The 15,448-nt window shown below is 35.1% G+C and overlaps 1 protein-coding gene across 1 annotated transcript; it reads right to left on the reverse strand.

The window, feature by feature from the left end:
• Window positions 1-2,514: 2,514 nt before the first annotated feature.
• LOC144433358 (1,25-dihydroxyvitamin D(3) 24-hydroxylase, mitochondrial-like) lies at window positions 2,515-10,238 on the reverse strand. The gene is made up of 9 exons (XM_078121664.1): window positions 9,793-10,238; window positions 8,360-8,550; window positions 7,612-7,815; window positions 6,538-6,710; window positions 5,737-5,903; window positions 5,146-5,224; window positions 4,577-4,751; window positions 4,104-4,147; window positions 2,515-3,151 (listed from the first exon to the last, which is right to left on the reverse strand). The coding sequence occupies exons 1-9, from the start codon at window positions 10,236-10,238 to the stop codon at window positions 3,038-3,040; spliced, it is 1,593 nt and encodes a 530-aa protein (XP_077977790.1). The 3' UTR covers window positions 2,515-3,037.
• Window positions 10,239-15,448: the final 5,210 nt, after the last annotated feature.

Here is a 15,448-nt window from a genome sequence, read left to right on the forward strand (position 1 = left end):
TGCCCAATTATGTGATACAAAAAACAGTGGTTCAAATGATATCTGGGAAATCTGTATCGACCCACTGAGCAGTGAAATGTGGTGAGATTGACCATGAAGGTCAACTTTAACTTTCTAACATCAATACCTGTAAACTTCAATTTGTCTATTAGAGTCAATGACAAAGTAGAAACACGTCTTCCTTCCCACCCCGCACACACACACACACACACACACACACACACACACACACACACACACACACACACACACACACACTATTACAAAAGATAAAAACAAATCACCTGGTTTATCGTTGTACCATTCACATGACAAGTTATTAGCAGGTACTGCTAACCGACACAGTCGCCACAAGTTGAATCTAAACTTCTCCCCTATAAAGGTGTTACTCAGGTCAAACTCTACCCACACACCGGCAAAGACGGCACAATATACAAAAATCACTGTGCACATAGACATTGAAATCCGAACAATGTGAGAGACAAGTACCCCGTAACACAGTCTCGACATTTCTCAGGTCAGTATGTTCTTGGGAGGGAATCGTCTGTGTCAGTGTTTATATTACTCTCAGACAGGTACTTTATACTTTGCATATCAGGAAGTAAACATTACATGAAGTGGCCATTGTACTACGAAGGAGAGAGCAAGAGACTTCCCCAAGCACTTCCCCATACTAATTTTAAGGTGAAACGTAACAGGCGGAACTCAACGACATGATAACTTTTCCCCTAATATTTTGACGGGTCTATTCTGTATGAATATTCATTATTTGCTTTGTGTGATAACATTTACTAAAACAAAGTCTAAATTGCAAAAACTTGTAATCTGGATACTTTGCAAGACAAATCGCGGGATGAAAATAATAATTGTACATGTCTATTACTGGATTCCCTTTTCACTCAATATTAGCAGCTAGATATTAAATTATATATATATATATATATATATATATATATATATATATATATATATATATATATATATCGATTGCATGTATCATGTATGTATGTATGTATGTATGTATGTATGTATGTATGTATGTATGTATGTATGTATGTATGTATGTATGTATGTATGTATGTATGTATGCATATTCGAGTATATATAATTTGTACTTTGATCGAAGCTAGTCTACATTCGATAGTTTATTTAGTCTACATGACTATTCACATAATATGTTGAAGATATTCATCCTTTACACTATTCATTGCAACTGAATTTAGCCAATACAATAATGTTTTTAGTGTACATGTTGACGTCAAATCATAACGCATTGGCAGGTTTGCGTGTCACGCCATTTAACTCTACTCAGCTCCCCCCCCCCAACCGCCACCAAAAAAAAATAAAAATTAAAAGGTGTTTGTAAGACGTCTATCCTTACAATACGTTGTCAATCTGTGAAATTAAATACTGGGTGTTTAGTTCGATACATCAAAGGGTTGCAGTTAGATCAGACTTCTATTCGTACAAGAAATCATGATGGCAGTTACCACATTTTGATAGACTTTGGGCCTAGATCAGAAACTATGTTAAAGTACAATGTTCATGTCAGCTGTGGTAGTGTACTGACCTGGTTTATCGGTTGATCGTTCCCTGGTACAATAACATGATAAATTTTGTTGACTAGCTGTAGACTGACAGATTAGCCGTTGTGTGGGCGCGGGCCAAACCACCTTTTCATAATAAGCCCAGACCGATGACGTCATTACAGTCTATATGATTGTACAGGCGCATAATAAAAACAACCACATTATTAATTGCAGTGTTTGTGGCTATGTGGCGGACATATTATAAACAGACAACACGAGCTGATACTAAAAAACTACACCATCGTCTGACCTAGTAATATCATTACAATAGATGTGCAGTTCTATAAAGTCCCATACAACGTGAACTCTGGCACTGGCTGTCCGTGTTTTATACTGTGAGCGTCCATTACATCTAACAAAATGTCCTGTGATTTTATTTGGTGTGATTTTATGACAACGTACTAACTAGACGCGTAGATTTTTTACATCATTCATAATAAGGTAGTTTCAAATGATGTTATGAGAGACATTTTACGAGTCAAGAAATTTTGCTATTATAGTTTGACAAGATTACGTTCTTGTAATACGCTAATAAAATTAATTTCATTTAGGAATCACATCCTCGTATCATAGAATCAAAATTCATAATTTTATGATAATGATGTAACTGAACGACCAATTTAGGGTTGAACTGTATTAGGAGTTATTTCCAATATCATAATTTACCCCAGTTCAAAACAACACATCACACATTAAACCCAATACAATTTCAGAATCCATGACTATGACAAGGTGGGGATCTGTATTTTATTATATTTCATAACAACGTAGAACCTTTACTAATTATTTAGTAATCAGTCGTATTCTGTCTTTTTTTTGTATAAATACGTTGTACTATTAGTTCCTTTTCGGTCAATAACAATGAAAAGATTGGAAAAAACGGTAAAAATTCTTGATAACTGCTTTTTTGAAATTATACCATGATTTCAAAGTCCTTCCTTGTTCGAATGAAAATTATTCAATTCTAATCTTTAATAACATTACAACTTTAAATGTGCTTCTGCAAAGTAATAGTCTTTTTAAAGTTGTCCTACAAACTTTGCCCATTGACATACACAGGAACAAAGTGTAGAGACAAGGTAAATACAAATACATCATATCTATAGAGGTACTTCGAATTTCCATACATGTATGGAAATCATACCCTTGTGATTTAACCCTCTACAAATGTAGTACTTAGTAAATAATTTGATCAATAAAAATATTTTTGTGCTTTTTCCTTGTACACACCAACATTTGGTTGTTTGTTAACAGAATTTCGCCAGTCACTCACTTAATACTTAGGCTGTAACCAACTGGCATATTTACAAGACTTCTTAAATCAAAAATAAGTAAATCCAGTGTTTTTAACTGTCTATATTTGTGTTTAAATTGTGTTATTACATTATTATTTGCAAATTACAAGTATTTGGTAAAGTGAATGTTTGAATGAAAATCGGTGACACAGTTTATAATTCGTCTCTGGTAATAAACTTTAAATTAAGTGGTCGATCTGGATGCACAATAATTCTCAATACAGGTTCAACATCAGTTGTAGTTTCAAGTGAAAAACGTTGAATTATCTGTAAATGAAATGAATAAATCTGTTATACTCTATCAATACCCCTTTATGCTAATATGAGATGATGTAAGTCACACAGGTGATTTGTTGATAACATTCATAGGACATTGAAGAAGATATTGATGCTACTATTGATGTCATCTGAAGTGTATCAATACATCACATCGTGCTGTCTTGCCTTAGAAATAAATTGACATTCGTGATTTATTTTTTGCAACATACACTCGTGAATACAATCAACTCTTTACAAAGAGTGACCATTTTGTGCCACTGAACATCATACATTTCAAGCAAAAAGTACACCATTGGAGAATGGTTATACATGTGTAATATAGCTCATATTACTATACACTGTAGTGTGTTACAGAGTTGATGATTAAAATACAAACAACAATTCCAATGCAGACTTGATGAAGAAATGCAGAAATTAAGCTTTTCGTTAGGACAAAATCCTTGTAATCTGCATCAGTCACATAGTTATGGGTTAACAGGGACCTACCAATCCGATAAACCCTAAAGCAATAACATATAACAAGTCTCCATGCAGGACATAATCCCTTCCCCAGTTACAACAGATTAAAACACACACACACACACACACACACACACACATACATATATATAAAACATGTCAGCTTTTTGTTTATTGAAAGAATGAATCAATTTTTGAATTAACCTTGCAGTAAAAGAATTTTGATCATTGAAAGGTACATGAACACATAGAGGTTCACACAACCTGTAGCCCTCGGCAAACTTCATGGCACATGTTTCACTTCCTGATAAATTCACTGCAATAAGCACAGCTGATAACTCCACTATATAGTATCCCTGTGAAAACACCTCAGTGAATTCAAGGTATAATCTTGATATGCCGAGTTGGAATAGCCAAATAATAATCTTGTTAGTTGTATCAATTGCTTCAGTAAAACTATTTATTTGCTATAACCACTTACCCTTGCTAAAACCAAATGTAACTCCAATTCTGCAATTCTTCTTCCTGTGTAAACATATCGTTGTCAAATAAACCTCCAAGTAGTACCATCTATATGTGTTTGTGTGTGTACACACACAGACACATATGCATGCATGCATGCATGCATGCATACATACATACATACATACATACATACATACATACATATACATACATATATACATACATACATACATGCATGCATGCATGCATACATACATACATACATACATACATACATACATACATACATACATACATACATTATGTACACACACCTTTATCGATGGTGCAAGTACATAGGCAGGAATGCAAACAGGCAGACAGACAGACAGACAGACAGACAGACAGACAGACAGACAGACAGACAGACACAGGAACACTGATAAAGGACAGTTTAAGTAAATTGCCAAATGCTAAATTTTCTTCACCCAACATTGAAGTAAAACTCACCGATACACATCCTAGTCCCAAAGCCAAAGGGTAATGATAGAAAAACATGAAAGTTTTCTTCCGGATTATGTTGTCTCTTCCTTCTCTGTAACCACCTTTCTGGTTTAAACTCATGTGGGTCCTTGAAATATTCTGGATCTCTTGCTATTAACCATGTCTGTAGTGTGAGCGTTGTCTACAATAGAAAATCAAAATGTGCTTGTCAAAAGTAACATGGATGTGGGCCTTACATATCATAATACTTTATGGGACATATTCTAAATGTCTACTCATTGCATACATTGATGCATATTAGGTTTATGCTGGGGTGTCTAATCCTATTTTTTTTTATTCCTAACCTAGGTCTACCCTTAACTCCCTAACTTGTATATAATAGCATATCTGTTGTACAGTCCCCACCAGTTCTTCAAATGAACAAGCTTCTCAACTAAGTCAAACTGCCAAGTATAACTACCATATTGGACATTGAAAGAAAGGAAAACAGAGAAGTACATTATTAATACAAAGCATTGAAAATCCATAAAATTCCATTTTAAAAAAATCCATAAAGCGTTTCTTGTTCCATTCACCTTTGCTGGGATGTGGTATCCTTTTAAAATAATATCCTTATCCAAAACTCGTGTAGAGTTGAAACTTGAAGGATACAACCTGAGAAAAAGATGTAAGACACCAAATGTTCAATAAAATATCAATGTTCAATAAATGTAAAATACCAAATATGCATAAAGTGTAGATATTAATCTTCAGTAGTCAAGTAGTTTAAAACTGTTAACTTGGGTTTGATTTACAGAACGATTTCATAAGCTATATTTACTAGGTGATAAGCAAAATTAATATGAATCTGCAAAAAGGGGACATTCAGTGTAGTGACATAAAATACTTGCTTTTGATGCAAACACAAACTTGAAATTGTTACTTGAAATTTTCGACTGCATACTTCAGTCTTTGTCAACAGAAATTTTCGACTGCATACTTCAGTCTTTGTCAACAGATTTCAGGTAACAATTTGTATTTGGATCAACAGCTTAATGCAACCCATTACCAACACAGATAAATTTTCATTTGAACATAAACTATTTGTAGGCTTGCTCACCGTGGATATATTTCTAAAGAGGTTTACATTAGTCAAATATGCTGTTTTAGCTTAATCAAAGACATACCTTAATGTTTCCTTGACAACTGCTCTCAAATATCTCATCTCATTTATATGTTTAGCCGATGGCAATTCACCTTGCGGAACAACCCTGCTTACTTCTTCGTATAATGATTGCTGTATGTGCTGATGTTTAGCTAGGTTGTATAAATTCCACTGGACTGCAGTAGATGTCTGTCACAAATATGAAGATTTTAACAATATAAATTATATCACGTTCAAACCAAATTGCCCTTAGTTACACAGAAAATACTGGGTTTATACGCCTGGTCTATCTACCATAATTGTTTCCTTCATGAAGAAAAGGGAATTGTTAATACTCGTCTTTGACTCGTGTTGACAAGGCTCCTTATGTCACATGTTTTCCTCAGCTGAACGAAGAAATAAATTGCGGAATAGTATCTAATTATAAGATATACATACGATATGTACAATTATTGATATACATACGATATGTATAATTATTGGACTAAAATAATACATTGTTATATCTTTGTGTTAGCAAACTTCACTTGGTACATGATAAATGATAAGACAACATTGCGTTATCTAAACCATGTTCAATTTCGAAAGTTTGGCAATCAATTAACTTATTGAATCCCTTACTTTCTGTAAATGTGTTTTTAAGTATAATATGTTAGGTAATTGATTATTAAATTCAATAATGCATTGATCCACGTTTATGAAGCAATGGAAATCAGAACATTTATCAAGACAAGGATTTAAGGCAAGATCCTTAACCAGCATGTACTCTAACCACTGTCTATTGTTATGATTCAAAACAACTGTTTGAAGATTAGTTACATACTGTATGTGTCGCTGCCGTCATTAGCTCAGTGATACTGCTCACGATTTCTCCTGGTGACATTGTTCCTCGGGAAACCATGTATTCTATCATATTAGACGCCTCATGTTCATTCCTTCCTTCTTCTGCCATCGTTTCTTTAATCCTGTCCATGCATTCATCTGCCCACCGATTAACTGAATATGGAACAAGGTTGTCATTAGTTGGACCGTATATATGTATGTACGATTGCATAGTAACCAAACCTTCTGAATAAACATCGCAGCCATAATTGATATGAGAACACAAAGAATATCACATGCCTATCATGATGTCAAACTGATATTCTTCCTTTTTGGTGTGGGCGAAGTATGGTTTCATCAAGGAGTGGGGAACGTTCACAGCGTTGTAAACATATTTATACAGCGTTGTCAAGACATTGACAGCCAAATCTGGTACAGTTCTTTATCGTTGTTTCCTAAAGTTGACTCATACAGGAAATTCAAGTCAATTTTTCAGCAGGAGTTGTCATCTCAAAATTGTGGACAAGGGTTGCTACTTGGAGGCTCTATGTCTACGAAGAATTTTGATGCATTCATTGTGCATCAAAACCGATCATTAATTACACAGTAGGAATTTGCGCTGTTTGTGAAACCAATATGTAGAAGTTGAATTTCACTTCTGTCTTGTCTGCCCTTTACTTTGAACTCAGAGAGAAATACATTCCAAGATATTATAAAACCTTTCATACACATTTGTTAAATTTATTAATCTCATATAAACTTCTAGTATGTTACTTTTGTGTCATGTAACTGTTTACTTTGAATTGAATGGTCAACAATACAATGTAAATTGACAGATTTATTTGACAGGGTTTGGACAACACATATTGCGCCCTCACGATTTCATTTTGTCTGTTTTGTTTTGTTTTGTTTTGTTTTGTTTTGTTTTGTTTAAAAAATGAGGCTGGTGGCCATTTGTTTCTGAATAAACCATCCCTGAGCTGTTATCTTTGTTTCATTAGGTTTAGGATGGATTGTTCCACAACAGTAACCTAAACTAAAGTGCAAGTAATGAATAACAATCTTTAACACATACCTGTACTAAAGAGTGTGTCCCATGATTGTCGCTGTGTTTTCCATGTTCTCGTATTCCATTTTGCCTGCAATTCTGTAAAATAACATGCCCAAGTTGTTGAATCAAACATATCATTGACAGCTTGGATAAAAGTTTGTGCTTCGGGTTGTGGTTCGTCAGAGGCTAACATTTTAAGCTTCTTATCCAGGATAACAGCACATACCGCTGAAAAGAGAAGCAGAGATAATCACACGTGATAATCATACATCAATAACAACAACAAATCACACATTACTGCAAGGAATCTTGCATATACTACTATAGTTCAATAAGTCTTTCTCATTTTTACCTTCCTTAAGGGAAGCAGGGTATATTTTATGACGAAGACTTATTTGTCAACTCATAGGTAAACGCATAGTTACAAATAAATTTAAACTTATATAGTGCTCCCAAATACTTGGATATATTAGCTTTCAACATAAGCCCTCAGGTCTTGTTCAGGGATGTGGAGTCAGGTTGTTTACACATGCGATTTTTACATTTCCATCCTAGATAGGGAACCGGACATGCTTGTTAGGGAATTAAAATGGTATCTAAACAGAGATGGGGGATTGGTACAATTTGCCACTTGTCTGTGACAACATTTTAAAATCACACACGGAAAAGCAATGAATCGGTCACTAGACAGTATTACATGAGTTTGTAAATAAGACTCCGTTTTACACACAAAAAAACCTAACTGACAAATAATAGTTACAAGCTTACTCACATTCAAGTGTCCAAGTAAAGGTAAGCTTTTCAATATCTGGTACAACGTTATTCACCTGTCTGACTCTCAGTATTTTATGTATATAATCGGTGATGACGTCATTCACAGTACCGTCATATGACGCAATCTCACGTGGTCTTAAGATGCGTTTATTTAAAACAGTTCGTTGGCGATGCCAATCCTTCCCTGTACTGTAAATAAATGTTCACAACAATCTATTAATTTATTTATTTGAATCTTGGCTTTGGTCAGACTTCTTATATGTGTTTATACGTGGCCTCTCTTCTCTCTATTTCTCTAGTATAAGGTGTTTCTTGGTGTCTGATACGAGTGCGACAAAACAGCATCATACTTGTTCTTTTGTCAAAATCGTTCGTCTTCACGCTTTTACATAACTATGGCAAAGCATAGAATTTGCTCGACCTTTGAAGTTTGATTTTGAAGATCAAAGGTCATTGCATTAAAAGTCTGAACTGTGTTGACAAACTTACTATATAATACATAGGCCAAGAGTGTCAACGTATTTCTACCCCTGTATCAGCATTGGCCATATTCTGTATACTTAACCTTATCTCTTAACCTTGAGATATATTGGTGACTTTCATTCATGTTCGATATGAACATAAAACACACTCAGAATAAACGGTAAATCGCTCACATTGTCACGTGACACTTGAAGTTGTGAAACTCTGTCATGATTGTGTCGTTTTGCTTTAGTTAAAGCATGGTGGGTTATAATTCCATGCTTAAAGTGATGGTCAATAATTTTGACATATTAAAAATCCTGTTCATAGAACACTAGTGACTAAATTTAGAATTTCAGATTATAACATTCAAATGGAATTAGGAAGGCGTTGTACTCCTAAGATTCCTGCGGATGAAAGATTCTGTAAATTTTGTCAAAATATGGTAGAAGATGAATTTCATCATTTAATTATTTGTTCTCATTACATAAATGAGAGAAAGAAATTTTTTTCTTCTTTTTCATTAAGTAATTACAATTTTCATTCCTTAGATAACAAAAGTAAATTTTTACATATTTTGTCTGCAGATGGTAAACTTTCTCTTGGAAACTTTCTTGTTAATGTAAAAAATATAGCAGTTGGCTAAATGATTGTATTTTATTTACTTATTTTTGTATGCTTTACCATGCTCGCTAAAGCATGATGTTACGCAATAAAGAAAGATTGTATTATTAATGTCCCAGATGATACGAATTTCTACGACTAAACCCCTTTTTGTCACACTGTATTTCCTATTAATCTTATATGTATCAGAATCATTTGAGTTGATTTATCGTCGATTTATCGTCTCCAGAAATCATTGCAGGAACTCGATAACAAATCTGGACTAGGCCGATTTACACAAATCTTCGAATTCGGAAGTTGTATGATTACTATTTGAATAATTGGTTATTGAAATTAAGAGCTTACCTGAGTAGTACACCCTTTGTTTTACCACTTAGTTTCCGATATAAAACCCATGGTGGTGGGGGCAGTCTATTTGGAAATTCCCCCTCATTTCTGAAAACTGTTTGGACGTCTTTCGGGTCGCAGATTGAAACCCTGGAGAGAGTTCCGAACTTTTGTTTCCATAGTGAACCATATTTCTGTCGGGCCTCTGAAAGCGTGATCCAGGGCTTTGTATCAAGCTTTCTGATGCCAAGAGCAACTCCTAACGCCTTCAACGGCAGTGACATGGTTTCCAGAATGCTATGTTTCTGCATGGGAAGTTCATCGAACGATTTGATCGCTTCATTCGTTTGAGGTATATCTACATGATGTCCTATGGTTGACGTGGAACGAATCGCAGGGTTCAACATTCGACGACACATAGTCTGATTATGGAAGCCGTGGATAAATCGCAACATGGCACACATGCTTGAATGATATAACCGTAATTCGTTGTAAGTGGTGTCCTTGTTATTAGAAAGGGCCACATGAACTGCTCTTTCAATCACTGCATCCAAATCCAGTAGCAAAAACGGTTTATCGCCATTTGTCGAAGTAAACGCCGAGCGTATACCGATGGTGCCTATCAAAATGTGGGTCACTCTTCGACCTTATTTAAACTTTAACCTCCCTCCATAGACTGATAGAGGGCGTCAACAATCCAATTTGGCCCGATTGTTTTGGTTGGAAATACAGTCTGGAAAAAATGTAAAAACTATCCAAATGTACAATAGAATGTACGATAGTTGTTGCAGTGAACCACTTGATTAGCCAGCCGGACTTTCTTAATAGTTTGCCCGGCATGTGTATTGTTCACAGTTGCAGCATTGTATATACAAAGAAACCCCTTATTTGGTATTGTTTACAGTTGCAGTATTGTATATACAAAGAAACCCCTTATTTGGTATTGTTCACAGTTGCAGCATTGTATATACAAAGAAACTCCTTATTTGGTATTGTTCACAGTTGCAGCATTGTAATTACAAAGAAACCCCTTATTTGGTATTGTTCACAGTTGCAGCATTGTATATACAAAGAAACCTCTTATTTGGTATTGTTCACAGTTGCAGCATTGTATATACAAAGAAACCCCTTATTTGGTATTGTTCACAGTTGCAGCATTGTAATTACAAAGAAACCCCTTATTTGGTATTGTTCACAGTTGCAGCATTGTATATACAAAGAAACCCCTTATTTGGTATTGTTCACAGTTGCAGCATTGTATATACAAAGAAACCCCTTATTTGGTATTGTTTACAGTTGCAGCATCGTATATTCAAAGAAACTCCTTATTTGGTATTGTTTACAGTTGCAGCATTGTATATACAAAGAAACCCCTTATTTGGTATTGTTTACAGTTGCAGCATCGTATATTCAAAGAAACTCCTTATTTGGTATTGTTTACAGTTGCAGTATTGTATATACAAAGAAACTCCTTATTTGGTATTGTTCACAGTTGCAGCATCGTATATACAAAGAAACTCCTTATTTGGTATTGTTTACAGTTGCAGCATTATATATACAAAGAAACTCCTTATTTGGGAAATTGATTAATTAACAAACCCTACCACAGATGAAGATATATCCATAAATGTAATATTAATTGGAGTTTGTGTTATGTGTGTTAGTAGAGATTAGAGAGAAACATTCAATTTTCTCTTTGCAACCATCACACTTTCATCACAAGTTAGTAGCAGAGAGTCACTTTGCTACAATGAACACCATGACGCACCCCATTGGGCGTTGCGTTGCCGATGGTAGCCAATCAGGTTAACAGTTTTAGGCCGATCTAAGAATTTCAACGAAATTCCTTTATTTCACACGGAAATACATATCACGGTCATAATGCATAGATTATTCAAGATGACGTCATGCGCAATTGTCAAAATTAATAGAATATGAAAAGGCAGCACGGCCAATAAATTTCTGAATTTATTTGGACGACTAAAGATTATTATTAACCCAGAGATGAAAACTAGTTTGCTAAGATAAGCAGAAATATGCATTTGAAGAACAAAAACATATGTTGAACTTTTACATATGCACTTTATACTTTCAATATTCACAGTTTAGAAATGTCCACGTCCCTCTTTTTTTTCCTACATTTTCTGCAAGTGTAATATACAGGAAATGGATGTGGTCCATTACAATATATATGTATAATATTATTTAGTGCTCGGTCAACATCATACACCTAATACTCACAGAACTATGACTCAGTCCAACACAGGTCTCGGAATTACACTGGGAGGGGGGGGGGACTCATTGTATAATAAGTGACCCATGGTTCCCCTGGATTCAGGTGTATGATATGTTTACCTTATACTTTGATCTTATGTTGCATGCCGGTAGCGTAGCCACTTATGGTGATAACTGTATTATAAAGTATTCGAGACAAGTGAATAATTTTGGTATTAGTATTTCAAGGTAAGGTTCTTAATCTTGTTGCACTCCCTGAAGACTTTTTATTCGATTAGAGATGCCTATTGCAAGTTGTTCGTATACCATTATATAGAGGGCGCTAAACCCGATGCCACTGGAAGAAAATTCCAGATGTGATAAATTCTTTTTAATAAATACAAATAATATTTATGTATGATATGTATGCAATGCTATGGAAATGTGTCAATGGGTTTTAAATATTCACTACAGCTTAGTATGTTGTTGGATATAAAAAGTCTTGTATGGTACAGGTTAATAAACTTTTGCTATGGTCGTTGTTTATATATAGTGTGGGAATAATAAATCCCTCAATACATACAGCTGGTGTGATTTCATTTTTTTTCTCGACCCTTTTTATTGGATGGAGAGATTGTGAGATATTGATTTTTTTGGAACCACTGTTGGAGTATTTTAAAAATGGAAACACGTAAAGGTATATTTAAAACTGATAAAAAGAGTGCTAACAATGCCCCTCAATGACGTCACAAAATTGTTGGGAACTGACTGAAAAAAGGTCATTTTAAGGTTTTTGCAGACGCTTTTTTAAAGTTTTAAGAGCAGAATACGTTTCACAAACATGTCGTCTACCAAAATAGCAAGTGAATGTGAGCATTTTGAATCACCTTTAAGGTCAGACATTTGTAATCTGCTGTACTGACACTTTTAGCTTTTTAACAAGTATCTTGGGCTCATAACAATTTGAATTTCATATTTAAACCAGAGTAGATTTTGAAAACATTTTCCCTCTCCGTTTTGTTTTCTAATCACATGAAATATTCAAATCATCGGTGTGAACAAATGACTAAAACAACAATACTTTCAGTACTTTAAATTTTAACAACGAAACGAGGAGAAAAAAGATGATTGGGTCTAAAAGAGGGTGGTTAAGGGGTTTTGCTAACATTTCAAAATATACAAATTGTAATATTTACATTATTTGTATGCTTCTTATCGGATTTGTGATGCAACAGTCTAGGATAGGGACATGCGATTTACTGTATTTTACCAACATAGAGGGGGCTCAGTGTTTAAAGTTGTTTGGTGCGCGTGAGTAGTATCTCAGAGCTGCATTCCTTTATGGTTGGAACCAGAGCTTGGGACCACGAAAAGTATTTTCAACTTATCCTGCAATGTGCAACCTCTCTGAAATGGAATTATAAATTTGACATATCTGCCTTAAGTTAGAAGATGCCTTCTGTTCACTAGGGTTCGGGCAGGACGAATGGGTATTGGTGTGAGACAATGGTTGGGTATTGGTGTGAGATAATAAATGGGTATTGGTGTGAGATAATAAATGGGTATTGGTGTGAGATGATAAATGGGTATTGGTGTGAGATAATAAATGGGTATTGGTGTGAGATGATAAATGGGTATTGGTGTGAGATGATAAATGGGTATTGGTCTGAGATGATAAATGGGTATTGGTCTGAGATGATAAATGGGTATTGGTCTGAGATGATAAATGGGTATTGGTCTGAGATGATAAATGGGTATTGGTCTGAGATGATAAATGGGTATTGGTCTGAGATGATAAATGGGTATTGGTCTGAGATGATAAATGGGTATTGGTCTGAGATGATATATGGGTATTGGTGTGAGATGATAAATGGGTATTGGTCTGAGATGATAAATGGGTATTGGTCTGAGATAATAAAATGGTATTGGTGTGAGATAATAAATGGGTATTGGTATGAGACAATGGTTGGGTATTGGTGTGAGATAATGATGGGTATTGGTGTGAGACAATGGTTGGGTATTGGTGTGAGATAATAAATGGGTATTGGTATGAGACAATGGTTGGGTATTGGTGTGAGATAATGATGGGTATTGGTCTGAGACAATGGTTGGGTATTGGTGTGAGACAATAAATGAGTATTGGTGTGAGACAATGGTTGGGTATTGGTGTGAGATAATGATGGGTATTGGTGTGAGATGATAAATGGGTATTGGTCTGAGATAATAAATGGGTATTGGTGTGAGATAATGATGGGTATTGGTCTGAGACAATGGTTGGGTATTGGTGTGAGATAATGATGGGTATTGGTGTGAGACAATGGTTGGGTATTGGTGTGAGAGAATGAATGTGAGACAATGACTACAAAGATCGCAAAAATATTTAATTACGAATTTGATAAGTATGACGTCAGATGACTTTGCGATGGGAGTGTACATGTGCCAAATATTGACGTCACAGCAACAGCCAATACTCCATCCAAATTACACAAACGAGTACAAAACAAACATCTGGGGAAGTAAGGCACTTGTAGCAGCAGTATTTCTCTTTAAGCACAAGCCTCTCGAGATCTCCTAAGCTAGTCTGATTTGCTAATGTGTATAACACTACAACCAAGATCAAAGTTGTGTTCAAATATACAATTTATACAACATCATTATGATTGTACCAACTGTATATTCATGTTCATTTGAGGGCCTGTGTGCCTATTCGTGAGTTTGTATTATTTATTTATTGCATGAGTGTACCTACAACAGTGCTTCATAAAAGTGATAATCAGTCAAGGTAATTACCAGACATAAAAATTTCCATACGAAAAACAGTTTAGTGTTATCCCTGGCCAGATAACAAACACAAAGTCTAACATTGTTTTTCAAAACAATGTATTCACCAAACAAACATGTCTGTGAGTATTACACTCTGTCTGGGCCTAATACTATCATTGATGCATGTTACACATGCTTTCAATTACACTTCCACAAAGCGACAGAGTCAAAGGGGAAAATTCATCGTCGCAAACCACGGCCTCTTTTACGGCACAGTCTCGTTATTTCGAAGTGTAGCGGAAGAAATAACAGCTCTGGTTTGCGGGAATGGGAAAATTACAATTGGATGAATTATAATGATGTTGCGTACACTACGTACTTTCCACACAACTTTGATCTAGGTTGTATTTTAGAGAGGTCGCGCGATGCGGATTTAGTGAAAATATTTTCCTGGGTCTCTGTACACGTAGAAATGCAGATGAAATAAAACCAGCCTTCCCCCTTTTCCCCTTTTAACAGACTTAATCATTCCATTAATAGCATCATTTGATGACTATTTCATATACAACAATAAACATTGTCTATTAACATGTCCATACAGCCGATCTCAAATTCCGTTTAGACACGTCAAACTTCAGTGAAGTTCATTGAACCATATCTGAAAACGACTGTCATCACTGTGGTCATTGCTGGTAAC

Source organism: Glandiceps talaboti, chromosome 3, assembly GCF_964340395.1.
Source record: "Glandiceps talaboti chromosome 3, keGlaTala1.1, whole genome shotgun sequence".
Lineage (NCBI taxonomy): Eukaryota > Metazoa > Hemichordata > Enteropneusta > Spengelidae > Glandiceps > Glandiceps talaboti.

Excerpts from the sequence above, each read along its gene's own strand:
- LOC144433358 (XM_078121664.1), bottom strand. The coding sequence starts at position 10,238 with ATGTGTGCCATGTTGCGATTTATCCACGGCTTCCATAATCAGACTATG. Across the intron at positions 8,551-9,792 it reads ACAAAGGGTGTACTACTCAG|TACAGGGAAGGATTGGCATC; the intron begins GTAAGCTCTTAA and ends ATTTATTTACAG. Across the intron at positions 4,148-4,576 it reads TGGGACTAGGATGTGTATCG|GAAGAAGAATTGCAGAATTG; the intron begins GTGAGTTTTACT and ends ATGTTTACACAG.